This window comes from Argopecten irradians, chromosome 1 (genome assembly GCF_041381155.1).
Source record: "Argopecten irradians isolate NY chromosome 1, Ai_NY, whole genome shotgun sequence".
Classification (NCBI taxonomy): Eukaryota; Metazoa; Mollusca; class Bivalvia; order Pectinida; family Pectinidae; genus Argopecten; species Argopecten irradians.
In genome coordinates, this window is record NC_091134.1 from 33,603,575 (window position 1) to 33,622,676 (window position 19,102).

At 35.3% G+C, this 19,102-nt stretch overlaps 1 protein-coding gene and 1 pseudogene across 1 annotated transcript; both read right to left on the reverse strand.

The window, feature by feature from the left end:
* Positions 1-424: 424 nt before the first annotated feature.
* LOC138323259 (uncharacterized) lies at positions 425-8,980 on the reverse strand (annotated as a pseudogene).
* Positions 8,981-9,379: 399 nt separating this feature from the next.
* Positions 9,380-18,338, reverse strand: LOC138325000 (uncharacterized). Its single transcript, XM_069270318.1, has 12 exons — positions 17,824-18,338; positions 17,141-17,300; positions 16,775-16,945; positions 16,171-16,262; positions 15,225-15,451; positions 13,158-13,408; positions 12,483-12,705; positions 11,956-12,048; positions 11,330-11,538; positions 10,831-11,031; positions 10,172-10,343; positions 9,380-9,837 (listed from the first exon to the last, which is right to left on the reverse strand). The coding sequence occupies exons 1-12, from the start codon at positions 18,165-18,167 to the stop codon at positions 9,728-9,730; spliced, it is 2,253 nt and encodes a 750-aa protein (XP_069126419.1). The 5' UTR covers positions 18,168-18,338; the 3' UTR covers positions 9,380-9,727.
* Positions 18,339-19,102: the final 764 nt, after the last annotated feature.

Below are 19,102 nucleotides of genomic sequence, written 5' to 3' on the forward strand. Positions count from 1 at the left end.
TCACACTATAAATTAGTCTGTTAATTTCAGTAGATTTTCATGCTGTGCACTGGAGAGATTTATGGCACTAGAATATTTTTGTATTTCTACAACTTTATATCAATTCTATATTTTTCTATTTTCATTTTGTACGATGAAATAAGTCCAAAGTAACGTAAGCTAATTTTACAAAACGATATATTTCAATGTGGGGAAATTCCAAATGAAAACCATATATTTAAATGTATCTATCATGTTTCCCGATACAGTATTCTTCGGAAATGATATGTACCAAGACGATGTTTTTGTATGCTACTATTTTTTGAAAATTAAAAAAAGTCTCAGATAAAGATATATATTCAGATATCATTGTTTTCAAAGCACAAATAAATACTTCATATGTAAATCAAATTGACACACGATATTTATTGTCAAAAGTGGAATCGTGGCATCAAATCCATACTATAGAGAATTGTGATGTCTATCTTCTGTACTAATTGTAATCCTAATGACTATTGTGCAATTATTTTGTACTTTATATTCATATGTGACGATAATGCATTGTAATATCAAAATACATTATTAAAACAAATTATTGTAATAGTTGTATGTTTATGCTCATTCAAATAGCGTACTGTAACAGTTTTCTTTATTCGTGGGTGATCACAGTTCGCTATAGTAGCGATCAAATTTATTTCGATTTAATGTCCGCCAATAACAGGAAAAATGAAGAAAAAAAATAATTTCACCCGTAAGCTTATTAGTTTAGAAAATTGCAAAATGCGCCAACATTTCTCGCCAGAAATAAGTATCGAAGAGAAAAACCACGATTTTTTCACCTACTCGAAATCAAACAACTGTACAGTATTCTACCGAAGAAATATAATGCTTTGTAGAACTTCAAAATATTATGTGGAAATCATTGACTACACTACAAGGTAAATTTAGACAATATGTTTCGAGTTGATGATTTCGAATTCGCGCACAAGCACGTTGGATGATAACACTTTTTGTTGGTTGGGTTGTGGCCACCGATATATATCCTCATTTTTCCTGCAAAAGAAAAAATTAGCTTAATGTTATAAGTTATATATTTGAAACCTAATTCTATAGGTTTGTCGTTTTATTTGCAAACATTAGCTATTAGATATTAAAGAGAACTATGCCCATGTAAGGAAAACGCTTGATGTGTACTAATCATGATCATTGAGGCATTGGGAAATCCATACTCGATACTCCAGATGTTCCGATTACTTACTATCTCTACACACCTTGACTATCTAATAGTAAAACTTGAGGTTACAGAACATAACAGGTCATTTAGTTCTTTGATGCACATCGAAAAAGACGTATAACTTTACACAGCGGTTGACTGTGTGGCTTTGAAGTTGGGCGTCGCTCTCTCTGTGGTCGTCAAAGGAATTTTTGTGCTGACCTGTGACTGGTTAAGATTTTTCTTTTGAGCTGCCTTCAGTTTCACTATGAAATAGTCCAGGGGTGTAGAGATCGTAAGTGGTTGGAACCCCTTAAGTATCGATGATATGGGAAATCCAGATTGAATATCAACTGCTGATTAATGATATTGACATGGCTAAAAAGGTAGAGATACACGTCTTAACCATGTGCAGATTGTGAGTAACTATAAACAAGACTAACCTTTTTCGACGATAAAAGACTTCCCTGTCCAAACAGCCATGTCATGTGGATCTATGTCAAGACTGATATTTAACTTGTCTTGTTTCTTTATAAAAACTCTTTTAAACGCAACAAGTTGTATTTTAGGCATCTTCATTTTTGTCGTAATCCACTCCAAAATATATCTGTATAACCTGTTGTAGGACAATGAAACACACAATGATAATTAAGTTCATACAATTTAGGTATTATTCTCATATCAATTCATATGTAGATGAATCATTTAAGGGATGGTATTGAAAACATTCTGATGTTTGTTTTAAGGTTAAATAGTTTTCAGCGAAATCAATATGCAAATTTACGTTTTTCTTTTTGTAAATCAAAGTATGACCATTTATACAAGTTAATTTGACTCATTTCTCCATGTATAACTTTGGAGTTTCTCGTATTTGGTGTCGCGACGTAAAATGGCACCATGATCATATATATACATGAACGGTACAGTAAAAACTTGGAGGAAACATTCGAATTATCAGACCTAGCACCTACGCCAGTAACTATATGGTATATTTTTACCTTTTGGGATTTAAATAATTTTGTTTAGAAAATCATTTATAGAGAAAATGGAGCGATGCTCTCATTTTTAATTAGAAAAGTGTTACAGGGCTATTATACATGCATTACATTACCCGTTTACCCTTGAAATAGTATAATGAACTGTTCCAACTTTAGGCTTGGAAGATTTCAAATGAGTCTTAAGGGGTAAATGATTTAAAGAACGTCTTACCTCATCCCCATCATAAGCTCCAGTGTTCCCTACCTCCACCCTCACATCAATGTGTTGACCGGCCTGGATGAGAGGTGAAAGCCAGGCGTCATAGTAATGGAATTGGGTGTAGGACAGTCCGTACCCGAACGGATAGAGTGGGTCTCCCTTGAAATAGCGGTATGTCCTTCCCTCCATTGTATAGTTGGTCATGGACGGAACCTTTGGAGTCCAATATACATGTGCCACTTTGTAAAATCGAGTTATTCTTATTTGGCCACGATTAACATAAATCTAACTTTTACAATTTTTTGCGTGTTTTAACTTAAATCGTATGTCCTCCGTATTGATGATATTATAATTAGAAGGTGTTTCTCATTTTCAAAGGACTTTGAAGACTTCTTATTATTAACATGTACAAGTTGGACACTCTTTAATTCTTGATACCACTATAAAAAAATTATTTGTTTTCATACTTTATCCGACTTTCTAATTGGCAGATCCTTTTTTCTTCATATACTATGAAGAAAAAATCCGAGTATGGCGCGAAAACCCGACATTATCATGACGTCGCACTAGAGACGTCGACGTTGCGTAATGATCAATGGAATCGTACGTTTAAACGTATTTTATATTATCAAGTACAAAAAATGTAGTTTGAAAAATTAATAATAAGCACTGATGTAACTATTTTTTAACTTCATCTGGGTATGAACTGAATTTTGTTTGCAAATTTTTGTGAAAATCCGCTACGCGGATTCACACAGTTTGCAAACAAATTTTCTTTCATAACCCGATGAAGTTAGAAAATAGTTACATCAATGCTTTAGTACATGCGAAAGTTAAAATCGTAGCATATATTTTACCACTTAGTATTTGGAACCTGAATGACAAGAACCAATACAAATAATTTTCAAGATAAATATTCAACCAATAGAATCATACCTGGTTAGCATAATGTGGCCAGGTAAATGGAAGTCTAGCGGCAGGGTTAGAGTTATCTCCCTTGTTGGTGAGGACGCGGAATATCGCCTCTCCTGTGGCCTGGGCGGGAAAGAAACATTCCAATATGGCGGCGACACGTTCGCTCTGTTCTGCCCATGTGATGTTCAAAGGACCGGCGTTGAATAGAAGCAATATAACTGGTGCTGTACCTATTTAAATATGTATCATATGATAAGAATCAAATTTCTTCCCATAGAATCTTAAATTCTAAAGAAAAATAATTATCCGTTACTTGACAGTCTTAAAGTGTTTGACCAATCATTTCGCCTTAGTAAACATCGGTCTATGTTTTCAACTTTTCTATTTATAGTTCAAGGCTAGTATGATGTAATTTCGTAGCAATGATAATAAACTTCATCTACTGGTGATTCATGCATGCTGTGAATTTGACAGCTTTATCTTCAAGGATTATAAATCGCCATTTGGACAAAAACTGTTAGCTATGAATTTATTCAAAATCAGAGACAGATAAACACCGATAGAATAAGTGCCTGCGACTTCTTCGATACATTTCAACAGGTTCATAGTCATGGTCTGACTCTGTACAATTATCCCTAGAGAGAACAAAACAAGACGTTGTTGCATGATATGTCTCCATTAATATGAAGAGAGTCATAGTAAAATCATATCATCCTTCAAGTTTAATTGCAGCATTACCTGAGAATGCTACAGCATCCTGCAAAAGCTTCAATTGTTGTCCAGGTAGATCCATATTGCTTCTATCATTGTCCTCGCCTTCTAGTTCCTCTCCTTAACATAAAAATACGATATCAATGTTTTCACTTTCGATTTTTTTCAATGTTTCAATATTTGTCAGGACTTAATTGCGTCAAGCAATTAGAAGTTTCTGTTACAATTTTAGTTTTTAAAATGGCGTGTACCGTGACAAAACTAGAGTAAAATGTAATATCCAAATCGATGTACTTGTACATGTATGTGATCTTCGAGACAGTTAAGAATCCACATGGATGGAATATAGGTGTTTACTATTCACCACGATAAACATCTGACGTTGGCTATGTAACTGAAAAATGTAGACATTTCGACTTTAAATGTGACGCTTTAAAAGACATCGAGGATATATAAAGATTGTCTCTTTCTTCCACTGTAAGCGTTAACTTAAAAAACTTTTCTTTAATCAGACTGGGTATACAATACTACAAATATGTGTTTTAATTGAAAGATGTAGGGGCGCTATATACGAGATCTCCAAATCACCTGTTCCAAGGCAGACGAATACTGCGTCGGTGTGAGCTACTGTGTCCTTGAGCTGTGTGGCGTTATAGTGCACACACTTGTTGTCTGGACAACCTTGCCCGTATTTCATCACTCTTGTTAGGCGTTCCAGGCCATTCAGAGGAGTGGTCGTGTATTGACGGCTGGCGTCAGCACTATAGGTACCAAACAACTGGTACAAATTGTCCGCCATTGGTCCCACCACCTGCAAAAATATGGTATGTACAACATTGCATCTACATTGGATGGTATAATGTAAGCACTGCGCCTAAATTATAACCATAACCTAATTCTAATAAATATTAAAAGAAGAAGAAAATACAAAGAGAACACAACCAGGAACTGCGGGGGAGCAAGCGTTCTCTTCTTTGTTGATGATACGCGTCCTACAAGGACTAGCAAGGAGCATTAGGAAATCGTGTACAAACCTAATGTGACATTCTGACGGGAAAAACTTTGATCATTTATTGATAAGATATCAAAACAAGCAGGAGAAAAGGGAGACATATACTCATTCACAAGCACGGATATATGAACATATGCTTTCAAAACAAAGGAAGAATAAAGATAATTTCTTACCGAAATAATGTTGAAAAGCTGAGTGAATGGAAGTAAGTTGTTGGTATTTTTCAATAAAACAAAGGATTTCATGGCAGCCGTTAAAGCAATCTGTCTGTGGTTTGGACTCTGGATATACGACAGATCTAAGTAAGTGTATGGATTTACTGATGGCGGATCAAACTCGCCAAGTCGCATCCTAGTGTAAAATAACGGCTTCACGCTTTCACGAACAACTGCCTCAGTCAGTTTCTTGGCTTTGATAGCGTCAACTGAAACATTAAATGTGAAATGGCTTTGATCGTCTTCATCATAATATTTGATAATAACACAAGATTTGCAATACAAGATGATCTCAAAATGAAGTATATAGTGATATAATGAAAAACGAAATTCTATCTATTTGGCTGCGTAAATACCTTTTTCAAACATTCACATTATCTTGCATATCAAATATTTAAGTGGTAATAGTAGTTTTGCTGTGTTTGCATAAAAGCGTTTTGTGGTGAAAATTGATTGTATTTAACTTAATTTTGCAATTCCTTCATAAAGCATTTTGGATCAGTTGCAAATTCATCATTGAGCTAGCAGGTTCGAAACCGATTTTGCACCAAAAAGTAGCACATTCATAATATCAATGAAATCATTAAGACCTACTCATTGAGAAGTAGATGGGCTTCTGTAAGTTTGTAGACAGTTCCAGATTGCAGCCCGCATTCACACACAAAGCCACGGTGTCCACAGAGTTATTGAGGTAGTGATGATAGTCAATAATATTCTCAATGGCCGCCTGGTCACTCACCACGTAACCTTTGAACCCCCACTCCTTCCGTAATATGTCCGTCAGGAGGCGCCTATTGCCACAGGCTGGAACGCCATTTATTCTTTTGATAAAAATAATAATTTGATAATATTATCTTTCATGTCACGTTTTAGTAATACACATTTGTTTCTGATGCCATTGGTTTGCTTTTTGAAAAAAAAGTGTTGGGTAAATAATTTTTGTCAGTAACAACATAGCCAGTTTACATCTTTAAACATATATACATGTATTTGAGTAATAAACAAATGGAAGCTAGGCAGTTTTTGTGGTGGATTTTTGCGCTGTAAATATAGAGTATACGAATTAATGTAATCAATTATATCATAATAGAATGGAACGAATAAAAGAATACCTATTAGTTTATAATATTGCATTACTCACCTATTAAAGCTACACATGAGGCTGTAGGTACCCGCCTCTACACACCGCCTGAAAGCGGGCAAGGAAGGTGAGTCGCCAATCACGTTCATTTACCTGGAATGAGTTATCAAGGCAGACATATTTAGATTATTTTGAAATCTTATGTGATTCCGGAACGATTCGGTTTTTACTATCAATATGGTATCAAGGTCTATAAAATCAAGCAGTACTGGTCTTATCGATAATCATTTTAAATGAAATTTAATACATTTAATATCATGGTTGAACATATCACAGCCTGTGGTGTGAATGATGCTTTCAAGGGCTACAAAGACGACACGCAAAAATAACCAAACAGTAATTCGCGAAATTTAACGACTTAACAGTAGAAAAGCGTCACTTTTCTGTGTTCTGTTTTGGATGGATGAAAGATATCCACCTTTGCATCAAATGAGAACCTTGATACGGGTATGTTTTCTGGACCGCCGTAGACGTCAAGATGTTTACATCCGGAATTAACACGTATGTAGGTCGGGTTCCGTCCCTGAAGTCCCTGTACAAAGCGTTTAGCCAGAACTCCGCTGAGGAAGGGATCTTCACCGTAGGTTTCCTGGGAAAATGAAACAGACATTTCAACATTAACTGTTTACAGAAAGATATATTTGTTGTTGTTTGATATGTTACGTATTTTAAACACAGTCACTATACTGCTTCTACACACTGCAGGAATTCGAAGGTGTAAGATGTGTTTTTAATCCCAACTTTGTCATCATCAAGGTGACTAAATTTGGAATCTAATGTTTTCTCTTCTTTCTAAACAACTTCGTTCTATTCACGGTCTTCCTTGACTTTTCAAATTAAGTTGAGTGTTGCTCATGTGAGGAAGATTTTCTATTTACTGATTGAACAATTACTTTGTCTGTTGTCAATGAAATGTGGCCAGAGCTACAGGAAGTAGCCTGCTCGGAGTCTTCGATAATATCGTTCATTGAGACAGCACTACAGACAACATTCCATCGCTGCGGATACAGATAGAGTATATATGCAGCCATCGCACATGCGTCTAATTTAGCTGGGAGGTAGTTATAAAAGTACCTTAACTTTTAAATACACAAAATACATAAACAATCAAGATACATATTAGTTTATTTGAATATTAATCTATTCTTCATGTCAAAACATTAACTTAATTCAATTAAGTATACCTGGTTTCGTCCCCACAAAGGGTGTCGCATGATGTTGATTACGGGACTGAAACAGCTGATCCCCTTGTGGTCCCCATATTCATGGTGTATCTGGTAGTAGTTATATTTGGCGCGGACTTCAACTGCAGTCGCTTCCGCTACATCATGTACGACGTCAGTACTTAAAAATAATAAGGGAAACAAAAACAAAACTGTATACAAATGAAATCCAATTGTTGATTGTGATGTCCGCTATTGTAACATGGTAAGAATGAAAGTACTATTTATCCTAAATGCAAATAAATAATTTATTTATTTATTCTGGCTCCATGTCATGTTTTTTATCATTATCAATTGACACCTTTTTTAAAGAAGCAATTGTTGAATTGAAACGATTCATTGAATAAAATATTAACAATTACGCTTTATTTACCATAAAACAAAGATGGCCTTACCAGAAGGTTGCGGCTAATCCTAATGCTTGTGGAAATGACGTTGCATTCCCAGAACTTCCGTCACCTCGGAGGCATTCCGTATTCCAACTATATGTTCCTATGCCGAGTCGATTTATTGGTGGGGCTGGCCCTCCCTTGGGCCCGGATCCACCTCTGCTCATCTGCATCATGATCTCCTCCAGTGTCAATCGTCCAACCAAATCGTCAACGCGTGTGTCCCATGGTAACGAGGTGTTCCGGAAGGGGTAGTCTGCACTGAGTGTGGAACTAACCCAAAATAGTGTCAATAAAAACACTAACGTGTATTGGTCGTTTAACTTTGATCGAAACATGACCGGATCACAACGGAGGGCGGACATCTTTAATCCAGCACGCGCCGTTCTGGTAAATTATATAGCCTAACATATGACCAACCAAGCGTGACTACAGTCAAGCATCATATGACAGCCCCAGGCACATTGTTTATCCCGTCACAGGACACAAATAACTTTATTTGATGGATAGTCTATCAGTAAAGCACAAGTTTAACTCACATTGTGCATTTTCTAAGAAATATAAATAATTATGTTTATGAAAAGAAAATTTATTGTTATTATATATGCATAATCTTGTACGTAAATGTATTTGTCTTGTACGTAGCGTTTAAGGTTTATGAATCTAACACTATGCTTAGTGATAAGCCCTCAAATGGTTGTCAATTGATGTAACATCCTTGATGAAAGTGATGTTATAATAGTATTGTCTAAATATTGTGAACCGCATTATTTTCTCGTATACAATGTTTCGTGTCCTTATCATTTCCGACATATTTTCAAATACATAATTGTGAACAGGGGTTCTTACTAAAAATCGTTTTTACAATTCTTTCGAATTTGCGTCAGACCTTTCTCACGAAAGTATGCGAAAATATGTACCTCTCGAAAATGAAGTGTTTTATAGTAATGACTTTAACAAGTATTCTCATAAATACATAAGAATCCAAATTAAACGTGAGACTAGGTTTGGATTTATATTTTTCGTTGTACACATTCTTATACAATCCATAATGGATAGCTTAACTCGGGATAACACAAATACATACTGGTGACAATTTCTAGTTGTTTTTTATCTTTATCCATGAGCATCCTTCAACATATATTTGTTTTGTACAATCTAACAAATTAGATTTTCTAGGAATTTAAGGTAATGCGTTATTTGAAAGAGTATTTTCTCTTCAGATAAGTTCAGAAAGACATTCTGCAAAGTGTCCAATAAAGAAAATGTAGCCCATTTTTATAAAGTGTTTTTGTTCATATTCTTTCTTATTAGAATAATGCCATTGTTTGTTTATATTCCCTTGTGTATTGCGTATATCAGTATTCAAACGATAATACACTCAGTCGGTTAAACAACATATTTTAATTTAACAAAAACATCGAAAAATATAGATTACATAAAATCAATTCCATGATAAGTCGATGTGTGAGTTAATGTAACTTTAATGTAATGAATAAATGAACAAAGTGTTTTTATTTCAACAAAATGATAGTAAATGATATTCGTTTTATCAAATTAGGCATAGGTATGGTGTTCAATAAAGCAAATGCTATCTAAATTTATTATCATTTTTTTTAATTTAATTGTATACTTATAACATTAACACAATGCGTATATTTTCTCAATTACAAATCTTAAACAGAGTTGTTGTCTTACAGAGTGACTTATTAAGGAAATAAATCTTTTTTTGTTAAAGAAAAGATACCGCTCCAGTAATTTCAAATTCTCGTATAAGAATATTGGAAGGTACGGTCATCGTTTGATTAGGTAGTTGTCCACCAATATAGATCCTCATATTGCCTGGATAATGAGAAAATAAAGAATCCATAGATAAAGAATACCCCTCCATTACAACGACAGATTAGTAACAGTTACATGCATATTTAACGATGATTTTATTTTAAAAGAGTATAGTATATAAATCTATGTAATTGCGTTTGAAGTCAAATATGTTAATTTTCTCCATAAGGCATTCTTTTTCAAGGAATCTTTTTCTCATGACATACCCTTTCAATTTCAAAATAGACATTTCTTCGAATAAATATCATCATCAAAATATTATTTCTTGATGATTCGTTCACTGCAAAATAGGCGAGAATTTTATTTGAGTTTTGGTACAAAGGTTAATAATTACCTGGTTCTATAGTAAATTTTTTGCCTGTCCATACCGCCATGTCTCTCGGCTCTATCTCCAGTTTACACGTAACACTATCATTAACCTTTATGAATACTCTTTCAAATGCCACCAGCTGAATTTTGGGCATTTTCATTTTTGTCGTAATCCATTCTAAATATGCCTGAATCACCTACAAGCAAGACAATGGAATATATTTAGAAATATCTAAAACTCGTATGACTTTAGATATATTATTTACATATATATATTTATTATTTTATACATTGTAGTAGCCATTCCTTACACAACCAAACGCTCATCTCTAAGTCAAAGTGAGGCGCCAATTTAGATGTTTGGAAGAAGAAAAAATGATACATCATTCATGGAAACAACAATATCAGAAAGTTATGAAGTATACATTTTGTCCATTGGGCTTCCATTAATGCAATAAAAATCCCTGCTAACGTAAATTTTGGTGAGTGTATGGCAAATATTTTGACAAAGTATTAATTATTCTTTCACTTGTGTAATGCATTTCGGTATAAAAGTACCTCCAAACAAAAGTTGTAAGTTTTTTTTTTCTTATTGATAAAATCATTTGAGTGTTTTCTTGGAAATGATGTTTAAAGTTTCCAAAATTAGGACATTTTTTTAAGAAAGGGAAGCTAAACCGTTACCTCGTCTCCATCATAGGGTCCACTGTTGCCGACCTTCACATCAACTCCTACAGGATGGCCAGCTTGAATTCGAGGCGGCAACGTAGCTTCTAAATAATGAAATCTGGAATACGATAGGCCATATCCAAAAGGAAAAAGTGGATCTCCAGAGAAATAGCGGTAGGTCCGTCCTTCCATTGTATAGTTAGTTATAGGAGGAACCTGTAACGATGATTTAAGTGCTGAACGTCGTTACATATTGTAGGCTTAAAATGTGGAAAACAGCATCAATGTATAATATTTACATTTGATTCCCTAGATGGCTGAGACAATGGTAAGATTAATGGATAAACATGGTCACGTGTAGATATCACATGATGTCAGGTAGTCAAATATCTTTTCATATCGTATGTAAAACTAGTGGAACAGTCCAGCCATTTGTTATATAACCAATTCGGATTTAATATTTTTCTTTGTATTGTGTTTAATTTTGATATGCATATAGGGTATTTACATGTACCTGATTCGCATAGTGTGGCCATGTAAATGGAAGTCTGGCGGCAGGGTTAGAGTTATCTCCCTTGTTGGTGAGGACGCGGAATATCGCCTCTCCTGTGGCCTGGGCGGGAAAGAAACATTCCAATATGGCGGCGACACGATCGTTCTGTTCTGCCCAGGTGATGTTCAAAGGACCGGTGTTGAATAGAAGCAATATAACTGGTGCAGTGCCTGCAGTGTTTGGTAGATGTGTTGAATATTAGTATCGTGCATTGGAAATTAAAAATTGTGACAAAATAGATGGATGCAATCAGTAAGATTTTCTATGAGTGTGTATGTAAAAAAGCAATGAGTCTTTAGAACAAACATTCAATGTAGTATTAATTCGTTAGTCAGCAAAGGATACTGTCTCAGTACTAATGTGGTTGTTCCATATTTTAAAATTAAAGTAGTAATGAACTTGATTGCTCCGAACCTAGTTCCCGGAAAATATAATCTTAACAATAAGTGATATTCAAATATGTCTCTTCAATATCAGAACATTTTGTCGAGTCATTCAAACAAACAGCGGGCAAATTTTGCTCTAATTTTTCACCAGTCAATCTAATTCTTCTTGAACACTAAAACACTTTTTTACTTTCTCTCTACCTGAAAACTGAACAGCATCCTTCAGAAGTTGCAGTTGCTGGCCTGGTAAATCCATACTACTTCGGTCATTGCCTTCAGCTTCAAGTTCCTGACCTAGAATATGAAATGGAAACAATGACAATCTTTAACCACTTCACTTCGAAAACAAATTTCAAACAGACGAATAAAATTTTGGATAAGCATTGTATATTATGGTATATGATACTTAACGCATGGGGCCGACATATCAACACAAGCCCTCCACCTCTAGGTCGTGAGTTCGAATCCCTTGTGGGGAAGTTGCCAGTTATTGACCGCTAACCGGTGGTTTTTCTCCGGATACTCCATCAACAAACCTGGTACGTCCTTAAATGACCCTGGCTTTTAATAGGACGTTAAACTGATAAAACCAAACTTATCGCATAATGAGCTATACTTTAATATCCCGAAGGTATATGTTATATATGTTTGATAGCAACCGAGGTATGATAGAAATCATTAATATTGTTATAGACTTTTTCACCCGACCAATATGTGTCAAATCTCACCTGTGCCGAGACAGACGAACACGGCTTCGGTATTCGCTACAGCGACCTTGACCTGTGTGACGTTGTAGTGTTCACACCTGTTGTCATGGCAACCTTGTGCGTATTCTGTTGAACTTGACAAACGTTTTAGTCCATCCAGAGGCGTTGTAGTGTATTGACTACTGACACCGGGAGTGTAATCACCAAATAGCTCGTAAATGTTGTTTGCCATCGGTCCAACCACCTGTAACATCAAATAACGGCAACATAGGTGACGAACGATGACCCAATTTATTACACACGATGTTTTTCATTCAATAGTCGGTTAAATCACTCGTTCATCTTTCATTCAATATTTTTTAGAGATTCGTATGCGTTTCATTTAACCATGCCAGTTTTTATTTAGTATCATAACAAATAAGGCGAGAATCGAACTCTCGTCAGTTGGATTGCTTATTCGAAATGATGGTGTTTTGTAGTTTTAAATACAAACAAGTACATAACAAAGTAATACACTGAATCCATTTTTTTTCAATTTTAAGAATTAATTCAACATTAATTTTGATCACATTTTCTTTACTTTCTACAACGACCAACACTATTCTTTTGTTATAAAGGTACAAAAGATTAGTAGTCTGGTCAATAAAACACAAAGGAACAATTTTATTTATTTGCAAGAAAATAATAAAGACTTACTGATGTTTTCTGAAACATTCTTTGAAATGGCAGTAAATTGTTGACATTCTTCAACAAAACAAAAGACTTCATGGCAGCTTTTAATGACAAAGCTCTGTGATCATTACTTTGAATGTTGGAGAGATTCAGGAAGTTGTACGGGTTTTTGTTATCGGGGTCAAACTCGCCGAGGCGCATTCTAGTGTAGAACAATGGTTTCACGCTTGAACGAATAACATCCTCCTTCAGTTTTCCAGATTGCATGGCTTCAACTGTAAACATGAAAATAAACGCTTTCTATATCGATTTTATGGATAGCCAAAGATACAAGAACAACTACATTAATATATTCAGTCTGTAAAACCGTACGTCAGTATTTTTTCTAATTTACTATACAATTCAACGTATATATTAGTGGTGTTCCGATTAATCGAGTTGGCCTATCGTTGGTTGAGGTGTTTGATCAATTAATCGAGTAAGAAATCTGTAATCTAGTTTGTCGGAATTTTCCGACACCATGATAAACGGAGGAAAAGTTAACTGATCATTAAAACATGCCAAAAAAAATCATAGAGACCTTGTTTAAAATAATTCCCTTGTGTGTGGTTGCCACTCATATAAGTTCAAATTTTAAGCGTCTAGACGAATTGAGAGCACTACGTAGTAATATCAACATTCAGATGAGCATGATTTGTGAAGAAAAACATGCCAGCACAGAGAGGCCTCGCGATCGTAAGCCTTTGAGGTAAATTTTTATATGAGACTTGTTTAAACATCAAGGAAAAATAATCGATTTTAATCCGATTATTGATTGGTTAAAATAAAACTGATGATCACCATGAAATTTCAACCGATTCCCGATAATACTATATATGCTTCTTGTGTAGATTACATTCCTTTTTGACATCTTGGGTCTACTTCCAATATTAACAAGGGGTCCCAGAAGGATCTTGGCGCCCACCAAAGAATGATCTATGTCTGACAATGGAAAGAGAGACCTTTCCCTGCTTTTCAAACTTTTTCAAACATACTACAAATAAAATTTGAGACAGAGCGCTTCAGTACTTTCTGAGAAACAGTGGTGAATTCCAGATCAGTCCAAAGGTACTATGCACAACTAGGGCCAAGGGGGAACCTACGCATGGAATTTGTGAAATATCCCTTTAGTACTTTCTGAGAAATAGCAGTAACAAATTAAACTATCAAAATCCAAGATGGCCGTCGGTCGGCTATCTTGTTGACCGATCGGTCCCAAAATGAAATATCGACAATTATGGCCCTGGGGAACCTACATGTACATATGAAATTTGAAAAAGATCCTTTCAGTAATTTTTGAGAAATAACGGTAGCAAACTTTAACTATCAAAATCCAAGATGGCTGCCTGGCGGCCATCTTGTTCACCGATCGGTCATAGAAATTAAATATGCACAACTAGGGTCCTAGGAGAACCTACATATGGAATTTGAGAAAATTCCCTTCAACACTTTCTGAGAAATAGCGGTAACAAACTTTAAACTATCAAAATCCAAGATAGCCCCCGGAAGGACGGACGGACGAAAGGCGATTTGAATAGCCAACCGTCTGGTAATGGTGGGCTAATAAAAGTTACTGATTATCGAAATAAAACATATAATAAGCAGTATAGTCTAAACTCTATCAACAAATAGTAATAAATAGCAAATTAAAGAGTGAACAGATATTGACTAAAAACAATGAAAACGGATCCAGGAGTTTCGGAACTTAAAGCGTTATCTAGCTTTTTTCCGTTCTTTGATTACCCTAATTTAATTTCATTACAATGAAGTAATTTATTATGTTTGTATCACACCGAAATAATTGATATGACCTAGTTTCTTGGTAGGATTTTTTTATACGAAACAATAGAACTTAAAATAAACGCAAGTATAAAGTTTGAAAGTGAAACGCCAAACAAGTAGTAAACATACTCATTGAGATATAGACAGGTTGGGCTTCATTTTCCGACAGCTGATGATGATGATGATTGTGATGATGAGATGATGATGATGATGGATGATGATTGATGATGATTACAAACTAGCCAAACACGCGATAATAAGTAAACATACTCATTGAGTTATAGACAGGTTGGGCTTCATTTTCCGACAGCTCCAGATTACAACCAGCGTTCATACACAGTGCCACGGTATCTACGGAGTTGTTGAGGTAGTGATGGAAGTGTATGATGTTCTCAATGGCTTCCTCGTCACTCACCACGTAACCTTTGAACCCCCACTCCTTCCGTAATATGTCCGTCAGGAGGCGCTTATTGCCACACGCTGGGACGCCATTCAATCTAAAAAGCAAATATTGTTCCTCAAATTGCACCAAAATAATTTACGTCAAATTGACATATTTGTGTCAGATTTCTGTCAAGATTTAAAGGTCCACTACTTTTCCGAAATAAAAAGTTTCTTAAAAACAATACTAATATCAGAAAATATATATCGATATCCCAAGATTAGGTTACAACAACAAACGAATGCAAGATTATTTGTGTAATCCATGTTAACACTAAATATTCACTTCGCTGTATTGTCGTCTGGCGTAGTGATGGTCAACTAACGTGCGATAATTAGGACGACGGCGGGAAATATAAGGCGGCCCGCGTTATAAAAAAATACATTTTATTTTAATTAAATTTTTAATTATAAGCTAATAATTTTTGCGACTCTACAGAATTATCAATCTCGTTTTTACATCGCATCAAAAAAATAAAAGTCGTTTCGGAAAGGTAGTGCGCCTTTGATAATTATCATACTGTGAGTTTCGTCACATACGTGAAAAATAAACGGAAATATTTATCAGTGTTGTATATAAATGGTGTGGAGTGTCGGTATATCGTTGACCTGTTCGTTGTTAATTTGAGTTCCCTTCACGAAATGGGAATTTTGAAAAGAAGGGGAAAAGAAAATACGTTGAAATAATGAAAAATCTAAACAAAAAATAAACACACAAACAAACAAAGTTAGGTTTGTGTATATATATATAATAAACACACACACATTTACTGACCTATTGTAGCTGCACATAAGACTGTAGGTACCAGCTTCAACACAGCGTCTGAAAGCTGGTAGGAAGGTGAGTCGCAAATCCCGCTCAGTAACCTGTTAAACAAACTTAAAGTAATGATAACACTTTAACGTCTTATTTTAGCATTATTTTTAAGGTCTGAAAGTGGGAACCATAATATCTGATTGAAAGACCCTTTCACTATAGATATTGGAAAAGCACCAGAAATCTTACATAAAGGGTCTAAATTTACAAAAATACTGTTCAAAAGGCTCATAAAATAGGGTAGCATAATCGAAAAAAATATTACCTCCTTGAAATGAATACTTTGAAATAAATTTCCAACCAAACATATCAAAAACCCAATAGGGAATTATGGCCCCCTAAATTCCCCCCCACATAACTCCGACGGACATATGACTTATTTTCCATTTACTTTCAAAACTCCTTTTTTCATCTATATGAGAAAAAAAGTTTGATACAAGAAAATTGACTTCTAATGTTAAAGTTGTCATTATGATAGATCTGATTGATAGACAACTATAATTCTCTCTATCAAAATCTCATTGTTATCTATCATTTAAATTTCTTTATGGTATTTATTTACCTGAGCATTGAAAGAGAAGCGTGACACAGGTATGTTGTCTGGTCCACCATGTGCATCGAAGTGTTTACATCCAGCACTGGCCCTAATGTATCTGGGGTGTCGACCTTGCAGACCTTTCACGAACTGCGCTGCCAGAACTCCACTCAGATAGGGATCCTCGCCGTATGTTTCCTGTAACAGAAGGATAGTATATGATCTGTCAGTATTTCGACAATCGTCTTCATGAAAAAAAAATGAATTAAATTTCAGTCAGCCATCCAAAGAAATACAAGAGATACAAAAAGAAGCATTTTTTATTGCCTTCAAAACCCGTAAAATTTTGAAATAAATAAATCTTAAATAAAAATGTATGTTTATATACAAAACCTGGTTCCGCCCCCACAAAGGGTGCCTCATGATGTTGATAACGGGACTGAAACAGCTGGCCCCTTTATGGGTCCCGTACTGGTGACGTTTCTTGTAGTCATTATATTTGGCGCGGACCTCTATCCCTGTGGCTTCAGCTACTTCATGTAAGATTTGGGTACTGGAAGCAGAATCAAAACATTATAAACAATGGGTCTTATTAGGTTTCACTTTCATTTGAAATTGATACATACAAATGTACAATAAACAGGCACAAAGCAATGCTTAATCGTATATCATGTTGAAATAAAATGTTATTGACAGTGATTTTTGCATTTCCATAGCTTGTACTAAAACCTTAACCATGCTCAGTTGGCCCCTTGGATCTCTTGCAATTCTCAATATTTTATGTTTTCTCACTTAAAATGATTGTCCAAGAATACTACGTATTATCTTACAGTAGATTAATACATATTTATTTCATTATTCCCTCTCTAAAAGACGTCATAATTCCCTCTCTAAAAGACGTTAGCTAAAATTGACTTATGTTGAGTAAAATATCAAAATCTTACAATATAGATTAGGAATCATTCGTTCAATTTCAATTGAACTACGAGCGGCCAATCCAAACATAGCTTGTTTGCATGTGTGTGATAATAAAATATTTATGTATGCCTACCTGTTGATGTTATTTGTAAACATACCTGAATGTGGCTGCAAGGCCTAGAGCTTGTGGGAAGGAGGTAGCATTCCCTGCATACACGTCCCCTCGAAGACACTCTGTATCCCAGCTATAGGGTCCGATCCCCAGTCGGGGTATGGGTGGGGCTGGCCCTGCGTTCGGCCCTGACCCTCCTTTGCTCATCTGAAACATAATTTCTTTGGCCGTCAGACGGCCAACGAGATCGTCTACACGCGTATTCCATGCTAGAGATGTATTCCTGAATGGGTAGTAAGCTTCAGCATTGTGTGATGACAGGATGTAGACAACATTCAGTGTTATTGTCCATAGAGATTGTAACGGGAACTGAACACGATCGAGATTCATTCTGTACACTACCTTTAGCTAGGTATACATGTGTGTAATGTACATGTGCCTTAGGGTTGTGTCTCGATCATATACATATACATGTACATTACGCTAGACTGTTCACTCGTGAACACAGTCAGTCATTTTACTTTTTGTGTCTACTCATCCGTGACGTACGGGTGTATTCACATCAGTAAAGACCGTTGTTCTAATATTAGTTACAGATTCATGTAGACCCAATGCAGCTGCAATCCCAGACACCCTATATTATAGCTAACAGCACATATAAGAAAAGACAAACAGCGTTAATTTAGTTTAATTTTATATATATTAATCGCTTTGAACAAAGTGGATGTTATGGCTGTTGAAATGTATGCTCCTTCCGATATACCAGTTATACCCATTGACTGTACGTCTTCGACAACCACAAACCACCCATTATTGTGTAACAGTTCTGGTAAAGTCATGATCAAGGTGACGCTTAGTTAGAAAAATTAACGGATTTAGATAAAAAAAAGTACAAAATATCTTATAAGCATGTTGATTAATTCCAGATTGTGGTTATCTGAAAAGTAACCCTATAACATTAAAACCTAGCTAACATTAACAAAATAATTCATTCAGGACCGGCTGTAACTTCTTGTACTTAGTCATAGTTATGCATATGAAAGGAATGATCAACATTCTGCACTATGTACAGAATTAATATATTCCGGAAAACGTTTTGTTTGTTTTGTTTGTTTGATTATTTAAAGTCCTATTAACAGCCAGGGTCATTTACGGACGGCCTCCCATGTATGCAGTATGTAGCGTTTGTGAAGTGTGAGGTGGGTGTTTTTGGAGACTGCGGTGTGTTCGTGTTGTGTCTTCTTGTATAGTTGAACTGTTGCCTTTTTTTGTAGTGTTATATCACTGAAGCATGCCGCCGTTGTCAGACACCATACTGACAATGG